This window comes from Cricetulus griseus, chromosome 4, assembly GCF_003668045.3.
Source record: "Cricetulus griseus strain 17A/GY chromosome 4, alternate assembly CriGri-PICRH-1.0, whole genome shotgun sequence".
Taxonomy (NCBI): domain Eukaryota; kingdom Metazoa; phylum Chordata; class Mammalia; order Rodentia; family Cricetidae; genus Cricetulus; species Cricetulus griseus.
Window position 1 is genome coordinate 212417618 of NC_048597.1, and position 13595 is coordinate 212431212.

The 13595-nt window shown below is 40.7% G+C and overlaps 1 protein-coding gene across 2 annotated transcripts in view; it reads right to left on the minus strand.

The window, feature by feature from the left end:
- Dnajc13 (DnaJ heat shock protein family (Hsp40) member C13) overlaps positions 1-13595 on the minus strand; it is a 106040-nt gene that overhangs the window by 7663 nt on the left and 84782 nt on the right. For both annotated transcript variants that reach the window (XM_027414353.2, XM_035443910.1), the window contains exons 44-54: positions 12467-12644; positions 10285-10376; positions 8781-8880; positions 7055-7129; positions 6567-6679; positions 4578-4747; positions 4433-4475; positions 3872-4045; positions 3098-3277; positions 2733-2873; positions 739-882 (exon numbers count right to left, since the gene is read on the minus strand). In XM_027414353.2, coding sequence (XP_027270154.1) covers positions 739-882; positions 2733-2873; positions 3098-3277; positions 3872-4045; positions 4433-4475; positions 4578-4747; positions 6567-6679; positions 7055-7129; positions 8781-8880; positions 10285-10376; positions 12467-12644 — 1410 coding nt within the window. The remainder of the gene's footprint in view (positions 1-738; positions 883-2732; positions 2874-3097; positions 3278-3871; positions 4046-4432; positions 4476-4577; positions 4748-6566; positions 6680-7054; positions 7130-8780; positions 8881-10284; positions 10377-12466; positions 12645-13595) is intronic.

Sequence of the window (13595 nt, forward strand, 5' to 3'; positions counted from 1 at the left end):
TCACTTTTGTGGCATATACATGTAACTGGGTTTTACTTTTCGAGAAACACACAGGTAAGGCACTTTAGAATTCTAAAGTGTCAAAACTGTTGATGACCATGGGGACTTTAAAAAGTTTGACTGAGTGTGTTTCATGTAATAAAATGGTCACGAATCTCCGAGGATAATCGGTGGAAGATTATGCCTTAAAAAATAATGTTTTGCTGGGCGTTGGTGGCGCGTGCCTTTAATCCCAGCCCTCGGGAAGCAGAGGCAGGAGGATCTCTGGGAGTTTGAGGCCAGCCTGTTCTACAGAGCGAGTGCCAGGATAGGCTCCAAAGCTACACAGAGAAACCCAGTCTTAAAAAAACTACTACTACTAATGATGATGATTGATGATGGTGATGTGTCTGCACAGCAAGTTGGCAAGGGCTGGAGTTTAAATGGACAGTGTTAACTATCAATTTAACAGAATCTAGAATCACCTGGTGACGGGCTACTGGACATGTCTGTGGAAAACTGCCTTGGATGCCGTAACTGGTGTGGGAAGTTCACTGTGTATGGCACCATCCCCTAGTGGGATCCTGGACTCCACGTGGGAAAAGGTTAGTGAGCCCCAGCAGATAGTTATCCCTCTGTGCAGTTATACCACCTCTGTAAGTAGACTCAAAGACAGGTTCCTGATCACCCACAGCCAAGACCCTGACCTTGAACATACTTCTTAGTCAAGAACACAAAAAGTACTTCTTGTAGACTCACCTGTTCTCCAAACTGCAGACTTCGAGTCATTGCCTTGAGAGCTTTAACAATCTGGGCCTTAGTGGCAGCAGGACTGTCTATGTTTTCAAGGCCTACACCTTCAAGCAACTTTAAGAGGTATGGGACCAACTCTGCTTTCAGAGCCTGGAAAGAAGCATGCACTTAGATGAGCACAATGAAGAAAACGTTTATCAACTACTGAAGATGTAATTTCACCACCAAGATCATATCTACAGTAAGTAAGGCAACCAGTTTTTAGCATTTCAATGCAGATGCAGGTTTTTATTTTAGTATCAAATAGAAACAGCATTCTTATATAAAGTGATTTTTATTCGGTTCTATCAACTGTTCTAAATACTATGGATCAGTTATGCAATCTTCCTATCACTGAATGAAGACACAATTATTATTTCAGATAAGAAAATCAGTGTACACAGGGGAAAGAAACAAGTGTATACCACAGAGCTGGGCATAATGGAACCTGCATCTGGACCCAGGAGGGACAAAACCAAGCCTTGAGCCACTGTAGCAGGGCTGCCTACACTAAAGGTGTCACTAACAGGCAGCAGCCTTGAAGGACTTTGCTACCTTTTCTATCTTCCTACAACACCCCTCTCTGCAGTCATCATTTAGTTAGCAGCCTGAGAGAGCTAAATTTAACATGGTATCTTTTCACAGAATTCAAGGAGGTGGAAATAACATGAGATGTGTACATCCTTTCCTCCTCACAACCCAGTGAGATGAACCTGATGTTACAGGCACTTCAGATGAGAAGGCAACTTTTGGCCTGGGACACAGAGTCATCTGAGGTGGACCAGCTTACATCAGTCAGCTCAGACTCACAACCTGCTCTATGCCTACTTTGTACCTCTGCCTGTTTACAGGGGTGGAGGGTGGAGGGAGAGGTCAGGAGAAGCAGATGCCCAGGCACAGATGTAGGGGTTTGTCTTCAGTTTAAAGACAGCTGATGTCACTCTGTCATCTGGCAGGGTTTGCCAACAAAAGGTTTGAAGATGAAAGGTAACTGAGTTTTTTTTTTATTATTATTTTTATTTTTATAATTTTTTATGGGATACAAAGTGTTGTGATGGTGTATCTGTTCAATGTATGGTGGCTTAAAAGAAAATGGGAGTGACACTACTAGGAGGTATAGCTTTGCTGGAGTAGATGTGGCCTTGTCAGAGGAAGTGTGTCACCAAGGTGGTGGGCTTTGAAGTCTCCTATGCTCAAGCTATACTCAGTGTGACATAGTTTACTTCCTGTTGCCTGTGGATCAAGATGTAGAACTCTTAGCTCTTTCTTCAGCACCAAGATAATAATGGATTAAACCTCTGAACTGTAAGACAGCCCCAATTAAATGTTTTCCTTTGTAAGAGTTTCTGTAGTCATGATGTCTCTTCACAGCAACAGAAACCCTAACTAAGACAATGTAAAATACCAAGCTAATGAACAAGATTATGGCTCCAAGTATCTTTTATGATGAGGATATTTAAATTTATTCTTATATGTGGCACACAGCTGCAGTCATCTCAGTACAACAGACCCACAAACCTAACCTTTCCACCTGTAACCAATACAACTCCATCCTACGCTTCCAGGTGCATGATTGCCACACAGGTATGGCTATGTAGTATTTGTACTCCGAACAAGAAAGCTTGCTTTTGCTTGAGTTTACTTTTTTCCTTCAGTGTCTTTGTACAGCAATATCTACCAAGTCTGATTTCTCCTAGGTAAATGGCCTCTGTGGAAAGAATACAAATCTCAACATGATTCTAAAGAAAGAAACAAGGAATGAATGAACAGAACCCAAAGAGGATGAAGTAATTTTTACAAAGAAGTTAAGGATGAATGCCAAAAAAAAAAAAAAAAAAAAAGTTGGTGAGACTTTAACTTTTCTGTGTATACAAAACGTAAAGTGGGCATCCACAAAGTCCTAAGGCCTCAGCCACAGAATATCTGCTTTCCCAAAACAATGCTCACAGAAAGTCACTTACCTGTGCTACTAACTCATTCTGCTCCTTCTGGAACATTCGGTTAATTGCTTCACAGGCCAGACCAACAGTATCTGCTCGCTTTTTCATTCCATTCATCAGTGGACCAATGGTCTCCAAAGATGCCATGGCTCGAACACACAGCTAAAAGCCCGGAAGACAAAGATACTTGTAGAGCAGAATGCTATACACAGCAAAGAAAGTTCCACAGCAACACACTGCAATTTAAAACCCACTTTTCTGTTTAAGAGGGAATAAGTTCCATCTCTACTAATCACTGAAACTGATAGAGAAAGGCACACAGTAGGTGGGGCCTGACACTCAGATAAACTTTGGAGCTCTGGGCTCCCGAGTGGACTCATTAATACCTCATTGTCAGACAGGGCATGGATAACCCGAATAGCACTCTTAGGGATGGCATTGTTTCTGTGATTCATCGCCTGGAGAACTTTGGGAAGATGGCCCAATGGTGGGACTTGATCTGCCAACTGAGGCTGTGCACTGAAGAGACAAACCGTGGCCATCGTCAGGGTTTCCAGAGTCTCTCCCTGGGAGGAACAAACACACAAACTGTAAAGCACTGACAAGTTCTTAAACAGCCTTACAACATTATTGTTCAAAACCAGGGATCCAAAACCTTACAACATTGGTTGTTCAAAATTAGGAATCCAAAGTTCCAAGTGCTGACACCTGAAATTCAATTCCCACATCCTAACAGAACAGCACACTTTCTTTTCCTTTGATACAAGGCACAAACCTAAGGACCTAAGAATGAGCCATTGCAGCCCTCACTGAGCCAGGTATACTGTGTTTTTATGGCAGAGGTAAAAGATAATTCCTAAATAACTATGTGACAATTTAAGACAGGGTTACACACACGCTACTGTGAGACCACTGCAAGAATCCAAAAGAACTCCAATGCAGCTTCTATTCTGAGATTTTATTTTCATGCAGTGCTGGAGATCAAAGTCTGAGCCATGCACATGCTATGTAAGCACTCTACCACTACAGATTCCAGTCCTGGAGCTGCTACCCAAAAAGCAGCCGATTCTCCCTGGTCAGTGAGGATGAGGTTTTGAGGGAAATGTAACTGGTATATTCAGCAAACTCTCTAAAGTGTTTCATTGGTGACTGAAGCTTACATGTGGATTGTTCTTCTCCAGGAGTTCAGTTAATTTTTCTAACAGTGCTATAAGAAATTCTCTGGGTTTTCTCAGCACCCAAGCTGGCTGTGCAATGAAGATTCTCAAGAAAACTCCTCCAACAGCGAGTTCACCCTCTGCTTCTCCAAATACCACAGCAAAATCTTCAGGCAACTTTAAAGAGAGGGGAAGGAATCACGGGTGAGTCATCTCACATTACCATTCCTCTGTGAAGCAGGAAAGGTAAGACCAATAATGAAATCTGCACACCATAAACTAGTGCAAAGATAGCTGTTAGTAACAACTGCTGTATACACGATAAAATTATAGTAATTGAGATATCCTCTTAATGGAGCCTACAAAACATGTCATCGTCATTTAGTTCTTGTGTAAGTACTACAACTTTTATGTCTGTTTGAAGCCTGGCTTTCCATGAGCATACCCACATGCCTTAATAAGAGAGTAATCGATAGCTACAATGCTGACAAACCCACTCAACAGGAATTAAAAAAAACAAAACAAAACAAAACAAAAACCCTAGAAAATAAAAGTATAGTTTACCTTCCAGTTCACATCAGGGTTATCCCGTTGGTTTTTAAAGTGCCTTGAGGGGAAAAAAAGAGGGTAAGGATACCAGACATTAGTCAAATGAGGGGACAGGCAGAGCAGGGCCACGCCCATCCCTGGGACTCCCATCTTTACTTACTCTAGCATCATCTCTCTCACAGTTGTAGACACTTTATCTCTGGAACTGTCATTCCAGATCAGCTCTGGATTTTCATGAGTTCCCTCAAATATATGCACAGCAGCTTCAGGGTTGTCTCTCATGGCATCCATGAACACACTAGGTAGAAATTTCATTAATGTGATTCGAACCTAGGGGAGGAAGTACAGAGTTTTAAGGGCTGCTGGAAACATCTCAATATTTGACTTGTTCTTCCAAGTTTCCTAAGACAGAACAACAGTGCAGTCTGTGATATGGGTGAGATATAATAACAGTTGCTTAAAAGACTGAGAAGAGATAAATCTGGATTAATGAAAAAGTAATTTTACAAGTTCATGGCCTGCCAAACTTAGCTTTCTAGGTACTTCTCTGCTCCTTACAGTTAAGAACCCTGAAAAAACTCAAACTGGAAGTGGTACTTCCTGCCTGCCATTCCAGCACTCACAAAGCTGAGGCCAGGGGACCAACATGAGTTCAAGGCAGCCTTAGGCTATATAGCCAGCCTGAGCTACAGTGTGAGACACTGTTCCAAACAGAAAGACAGACAGACAGACAGACAGACAGACCAACTGACCAACCGACCAACCGACCAACCAACCAACCAACCAACCAACCAACCAACCAACCAACCAACCAACCAACCAACCAACCAACATATCCACCTAGGAAAAAAACCGAGAAGCCCTCCTGTGGTTTCCAGAATGCTCTGTAGAGGTTCTGGTATGTGCAGTACAAGCACTAGTTGGCCAGTTTCCCATTTTCTCTGCCTCTATACTCCCACAAACTATCTTTTTCACATTGCATCTCTATGCCCTACAGCAGTACATTTGTTCTGCTCCATTGTGTTTTAGGGCACACTGTATGTCTAAAAAGGACTTTAATGATAGCTTTGAAATACAGGGGCTGGGGTCAGCTCAGGGACAGAGGAAGATGTCCCAAGCACAAACCCCACCCCCTACACACACACACACACACACACACACACACACACACACACACACACACATATGAAGATCCAGCACATAATACACATGAAAATTACGGGGCAGCACAAGGGCAAAGGGAAAATGAGGGCTGGGAAGACACCTTTTCCTTCCATGTCAAACTGTGCTCAAATCTGGTGGAAACTTCACTTGCTAGATAGTTTCTTGGCTCCTGACATACAGAGATGCTTATTCTATGACTTATACATGAAGTTAGTACACATATACACACACCACACAACACAGATATGTGCACACACGAAAGCTCTGTACAAGTACTTGTCATAGATTCAGCTTCAACTTCTTCTTTATATTTAGTTTTTTGGACAAGGTTTCTCTATGTAGCATTGGCTGTCCTGGAACTCTCTCTAGACCAGGCTGGCCTCTCACAGCGATCCACCTGCCACTGCCACCCTAGTGCTGGGATTAAAGTAGAGTACCACCACAGTTGGCTTAGCTTCAACTTCTAACAGCCAATGAACTAAAGCAATGACAGTTACACACCAGACAACTCAAAGAATTTGCCATATGCCATGCCTATGCTCCACAGCTGTCCGGGGCGGGGCTGGACAGTGGCCTGGCCTACTATACCATCTGCAGCACATCAACACTTCACTGCAACAGTGCTGCTTCTAGGCTGCTTCGCTATTACAATGGGCCAGCTGAGCATTTGTGAGACCTCCTCCCTGCTCCCCACGCTGGGTTTACAGGCACACAAGGCTATACACTTCTTTTTATCATGGTTTTGGGGATTCAAACTCAGGTCTTGAATCAAATGGCACCCGTGGCCACTGAACCATCTCCCTAACCCTGCCTTCTCTTCAAGAGAGATAAGCAGCAATCACTTTGCTCTACTTTCTTGAGCCTTCTGAGTTTCAGCATAACATCAGCTTCCACAGAAAAGCACTTCCTGTCCTTGTCATCCCAGACAGACTTGAAAGCAAATGTCATGAAATAATTACTAGAGTAACTGATATTTTGTGCTTACCTTTGGACCTATTAGTTTATCTGCTGTCATTTTAGCAAAAAGTTCTGCTGTCTGGGATCGAACCTGTGGATGTGTTGAATTGCAAAACATATCCAATAAATAAATCAAAGCTCCTATGAAAGAAAGGAAATAATAATAATCAATGCTTATATTCAGAAAGCTACTTTTCTCATCAGAGTTTCTATTCACTTTCCACCTAATTTTAACTCACTACATCTTATACTTCTGATCTCTCTCTGTCTCTGACTTTCAACGAAGTCTTACTATTTCGCCCAGACTGAGCCAAAATCCTTGGCTCAAACAATCCTCCTGACTCAGCCCTGTGTAGCTGGGAAACAGGGTCATCACCCACTTATGCTTGGTTAGCTGTTTTAATTTTCAGACTGCTAACACTTGGATGCATTCTACATCACAGACTGTAAAACAGCTCAAGGTAAATGACAGCACAACGAGCTGGATGGATGAGAAAGAGTTGTGGATATACATACCCTTTGCCATGGCTTCTTTGATTATCTTTGTATTTGATGCCAAAGCATAGAGTGTCTCCAGAACAAGCTGACGGCCTGTAGAGCAATGGAGACATGTCACCCTCATGATAAACAGCAAGACAAACACTGCTATGGCTGTGCTGTGATGAAGCTGAGACCCGGTCCATGAGACCCGGTCCACCCAACCCAAGGTCTCATAGTGAGTTAGTGGTATAGCTATGGTATAGTGGCATTTTCCTACCCACATCTGCTTCCCTCTGAAGTCCACACTCATAGCCACTATGCTATATTCTATCTTCCTACCTCACTGTTTCCTGCATGACCCAAATCATCACTTCCTAACATCCAGAGGACACCTTACTAGGTACCTAAGATTTCTATCCATTGTTACCATCTTAGGGAACCAGGAGTTAAGAACAACTGTAAATCAGGGTTGCACTCCTTGGCCACAGCCTGTTCTGATCGGCCTCTTTATGCCTTCAGAGCCAAGTGGGAATGACAGACAAGAGGCTAAAGGAATGAAGAGTTGATAAAGAGGAGGCAGGCTGACAGGCACTGGGATGAGACTAAAATGATAAATGACAATGCTCCTTGTTGAGCATCGAGAGTCGGCTGAAGTATCTAAATGTCAGCTGCTTTACTTGGAAGAGTAAAGTGATGGCTATACTGTATAAACGAGCACTAATAAATTTGGTTTTGGATTAAGTCTTACCAAGCTTGAAACAGAAAAGGAAAAGCCACCTAAGCATGTAGGTATGACAATAATAATCTGCAAATAGCTTCTGAAGGTTGACATTTTATTGTTTTTCTTTTCTTTCTTTCTTTTTTCTTTTTTCTTTTAGACGGGATCTCATAATGTAACCCTGGATAGCTTGGAACTCACAGCGATCCTGAGTGCTGCCATTTTAAAAAACTATTCCAAGTTTGTTATTTATTCAAAAGAAAACACTATTCAAGAAAAAACAACTCCACTCAATTAATTACATATGAAGAAATGGCAAACAACACAAGATGATCAAAGAGGGCCTCTCTTTCAAGACTGAAGAGAGGTAGAATTAAGGTCCATACAACATTCAGAAGTTAGTGAAGTTGACTAGTTAATGTATCTCAGTATTTCTTTTGTAACTGAATCTATACTACAATTGGCTGAAACTTCAATGACCTTCCTCCCAAAAAAACAAATCTTAAGGCTAGAACCAGTACAATGACAACTATTATGGTGGACAACTGTACTGCTTTCAAGGAACATGCATCAGTACAGGTTGTATTCAGATCAGGCTGCCGTACTGCAGTCAACTTGGTGGTAAATCTCTATGAGTATCAAACCAATAAAAGATAAAAGGCACAGGAATAAGTGCAAAGCAACCACCACTACCTTAAGTGTACTTTCTAATACCCAAGACCTTCCAATAATAACACATCATGGAAGACCAGCATATTTTAGTTACTCATACCTACACTATGCTCAACAAATGGACATTTCCACGTTATTTTCCTTTGGTTTTAGACTTCTCTCACTCTCCAACTTTCTACTTTGATATAAGAAATATCATAATTTCATACAAAACATAATTAGAAAAACAAATCTAATATGGTGAGTACTACTTTAAATATTCAAAAACTCAACATGAATGATATGTCTCAAGTTTTGTATCAACTGTGATCTGCTGTGCCCTATGAACTATTATGCTGTGGATTCCAAAATTCCATCTGTGCATATACCTACTTGATGGCAATGAATGTAGAAGAGCCAACAAATTGGACAAAACCATGGATTCTGCAATATTATTGACACAGTCTTGGTTTGATGTCACTATATTCACAACCTGAAAATTAATCAAGAGGATATTAAATAATTTTGATCCTAAATTAAATGAAGTGATGGTTTTATAAGTGACAAAAAATATTTGGCAGACAGAACACTTTTTAGAAGAGTTTAATTTCAGAAGATTGGCTATTACTAATTTGATTGTCTGAGAGACCATCTGTCTGACACAGAATGCCTTCCAGAACTGTGGGCACAGGTGTGGTGCAGTAACTGTGGTCACAATGGGGGCAGTTAGGGGGACCTGTCTTCACCATGGCTTTCTCTTGCTTTGGGAGGAAGTAAATGTTCCTAAGTAGCTAACACAACAGGCTGCTCTAACCTCCATTATAAAAACTGGTGTACTTTTCTTTCAGAGAAAAGCTGCTTCAAGTTTAGCCACTGTTGTATATAGCGAGACTGATGCCACTTGAACCAGGTTCAGCATTCCATAACACTGTATTCAAGATCCAATAATGCTCCATTAAAAAGTTACAAAATTTCTGAAGGAAGAAAATAGCAAAGCGTGTTTCTCAGTGCAAAGAACTGCTTGTTAATGCTTTCTGATGAACTTAATGATCACTATCCTATTAAGAATATGATCAACTGAAAGGTAAAGATCTTAGGACACATTACACAGTGTCTATTGTTTTATTTTTATTTTTATTTTTTAAAGCTACTCCTGTACCCGCTCTGGCAAGGTTGAAAGTGGTGTTTTGGGTAATAAACCATGTGTTGTAATGACAGGGCTTTCTGAGGATGACTGCAATTCCTCACTCAGAGTTGCCTGGACATACATGACCATGATCGGGAACTTCCTGCTTCTGTCAACAGCTGAAACCAAAACAGTGAGGATCCTGTGGGACTAATGGTTTCATTCTTTTTTTGAGAAAGGACCTTCAACTTCTCTGGGATCCTTACCACCTAAGGGCTTGTGATACACCATCTATAACCTTTCACCAGGGGTCTGCAGCCTTGTTGAAATGGTTATTTTGTGCTAGGTCTACAAGGAGGGTGAGCAACTAAGGGGAAAGAGGTAAGGTTGACCCTCAGGTGTCCTGGTCATAATAGTCTTTCTGTGGGCAACAAGACAGGGAACTGGCTTCTCTTCTTGCTGATCTGTGGCTACTAAGCTTTCCAGTAAAGCCTAGTCCCTAACACGGTACTCTACACTACACCCAGGGCCCGATGCATGCCAACCACCACAGACAGAAACACCCTGAATGACAGTGCCCAGCATTTGCTCTTTAAAGTTATATTCATAATTACATTAATTCAACTTCAAAACTACATGAATTTGACCTAATAAACAAAATAAACATAGGATACAGACTTCCATCAACTTTAGATAATGAGTAATCAAGTCTCAGAACACCAACAATAAATGATAGGAGATACAATTTTGCTTAGTACACAACAGTTTTACCTCTAAAGCCAGCTGCTGCACTTGACCAGCTCCATGGACTCGGAGCAGGGAAAATATTAACTTAAAGTGCCCAATGCATTCACTTTCAGAACCTAGGGAATAAGAACGAGTAGTTATTTTAGTTACAAGAGATACAATTATAGGCCTTTGGAAACACACTGCTATTTGCTATGAATCCTGTCTCTGAAACTCTGAGGAGTGTCTGGAAGTTGCACAGGGTGTTAAGCAGCAAAGAACAGAATATTAAAGTTTCTTTGGTCTACTTACATGCCTATCTCTAGCCCCAAGCTAAAAACAAGAGAAATTTCAAGTAATCAATCTAAACATAATTCAAAATTTTTAAATAGAAGAAGGTAATCTTACTCATTACCTCTACCAGAGTAGTCTCCAACCTACAGCCCAAAGGTTGCACACATATGAACACAGCCCAACACAATGTAAGCTGACTCAAAGCACTATGGGGTGTTGTTACTAGGGTGGTGTTTTTTTGTTTGGTTGGTTTTTTTGGTGTGTGTGTGTGTGTGTGTGTGTGTAACTCAGTTATTCATTGTCACCCACAAACTTTGTAGATGATAATGTTTTGCAAAATTGAAAGACTGGACAGTTGTGTCTAGACTTTAGGATTACCCTCCTCCATGTAAATGTATTCTGGGAGAAACTGACATCATTTAGCCTTTAATTAAGACTGGGATAGAACTGTGCCACTTAAAGACAACATCACAAACACATCAGGGATACCTCATAACAGAACAATGCTTTCATTCCTACCCACTTCAGTTTCAATTCCATACATCTATTAGCATTCTTGTTAAATCAAGCAAACACAGAATAGAGGGTTTTGCTCAGCACACACTTCCTTCTGCTACATACCCATAAAAGAGTGTAATTTGTAATCTTTCAAGGTCCTAGATGCCTTTATCCCCAGAAGTCTGAAAATATCCAAAAGGCTACTTTTAAACTCAGTTTCAAACCACTTCTTAATAGGTAAGAACTGTTACAACTCATCAATGGAATGTATGTAGGAACTGTCACAACTAATCAATGGATTGCAGGAGAACACACAGTCCTAAGACAAGAACTTCAGGCCCTTCCTTGGTTCTTGACTAGTTGCAAACCACAGACTTCCTAAACTGAAGCTTCACTGTGCCTCAAAACACCAGTAATATTTTATGATGACAACCCCAAACAATACAGAGTGATGTTCTCTTTGGGATTTAAAAATCTTTAATACCATCTCAATGTACCTTGTGAACGAGTAATTTTCCTAATGTTGCTCCTGGTTATTTGAATAAAATTTAGGCAAATGACAAATAGCCAAAAATTTTAACAGCACTTCAATATTCATTACCTTAAAGAATACCTTAAAGAAATTTAAACTGGGGCTGGAGAGATGGTTCAGTGATTAAGAGCACTGTCTGCTCTTCCAAAGGACCCAGGTTCAATTCCCAGCACCCACATGGCAGCTTATAACTGTAACTCCAGTCCCAGAGTATCTGACACCCTCACATGGACATACGTGCAGGCAAAACATCAATGAACATAAAAATAAATCATTTTAAGATAAAGAAAGAAAGAGATTTAGATTTGTGAATCTGTGCTGTTTTAGGGTCTCCCTCTGCTGGCATAAGCTAGAAATGAAGGCTGTGCTAGGGTTCACCTCACTTTACTTGCACTATACCCACCTAAGCCAGGCAGCTATGATGGTCATCTGGGTGTTTCTCAAGGTCCTCAGAAAGACACTTAAGAGCTGTCACCCTTTTTAGTATTTCAATTTTTACATACCAAAAACTTCAGACAATTTAAAAAAAAATATGAGTGTCCAGATGCAAATAATACTGTGTTGAGGACAAAAGAGGAAAAATTTAGATCATCTAATAAATAAATCCAAGCATGTCTACACGACATGCCAATTTATACCAGTAATGTGAAAATTCACACTAACAAATGGTGCTATTTCAATTTATTTTTTCTTAAACATGAATTCTTCTACACACAGTGCCTTGGCCTTTCTCCTCGCCTTAGCAGACATTATGGAGTCAACTCCCTGTATTATTATATCAATTGTAGCAGAGGAGCCAAGTGTGGCTTTTCCCCGAGTCTTCACAATAAAACTGAGAGTGCTTTGGAACTCTTTGGCTGCTCTAATATAATGGTGCTATGAGTCAAGAGCACAATCACACACCTGGGTTGTATTTGATGACATTTCTCAGAGCCTCCAGGGCCATTTCCACTCTTGGCAAGCGGTCTCCGTGTTGCTCCGACTCCACTTTTGCAGCATGAGTGATGGCCATGAATGTGTGGAGGTACTGAGCCTGAGAGCCTATATAATCCAAGAGGCTTGCAGCAAACTCTTTGGGAACCTAAGCCAAGCACACACATATATATTAATGTGCGTGCCATTGCAATAACCCTATCTTGAAAATTTTACAGCAAAAGAAAAAACATCAAGAAACTGATTGGATGTGATTAAACTATGAACACATACAAATACAACTATGCATAAAGGAGTGGGAAAAACCAAAACGAATTAAAATTTACTTAACTTTCTGAGATCTTACACACTTTTGACAGTATCTTGCTATAATTTTAAGATTAGGTATCTTCCCCTTTACCATTCTAAATAAGAGCATAATGTGTGATTTTTTTTACAATTAAATTGTATTTTTATAATACAAAAATTACATATAGTTACAGCAGAAATTCAGAGGGGTCTTTTCTAATGACTTAACTCATTTTGTTGACTAGCTAGTTAAGTACATTATCCTGTGAATAATAATATACATTATAATTTGGCAAATTCCTATTTCAGGAGCAAGTACTAAAACAAAGCATGGCTTCTCACCCAGCTTGGTGGTAAATGTCTGTAATCTTAGCTATGTGAGAAGTCTGAGTTCAAGGCCAGCCTGGGCCACAAAGCAAGACCCTATGTCACATATGTGTGCACACATCCATACACACACACACACAGAGTATGATCCACTTCTCTCTTTACAAGCCACTCAACCACAAAATTTTTGCCTTTCCCCCAAAGCAGCAAGTGGAAGGGACAGCTAAGAAACAAGTAGTTGTTTAATGAGCTTTATGATTCTTCAACTCAATTTTTCAACAATCTAGATTAGTGGCTCTCAACTTCCCAACGCTGAGACCTTTAATAAAGTTCTTCATGTTGTGATGAGCCCAACCGTAAGTTCACTTCTTCACTGTAATTTGTTGCTGTTATTAATCGTAGTGTAAATACCTGCCACGCCACCCTGTAAAAGGGCTGCTTGACCCCAAAGGGGTGAGCCCCACAGGTTGAGAACCACTGACCC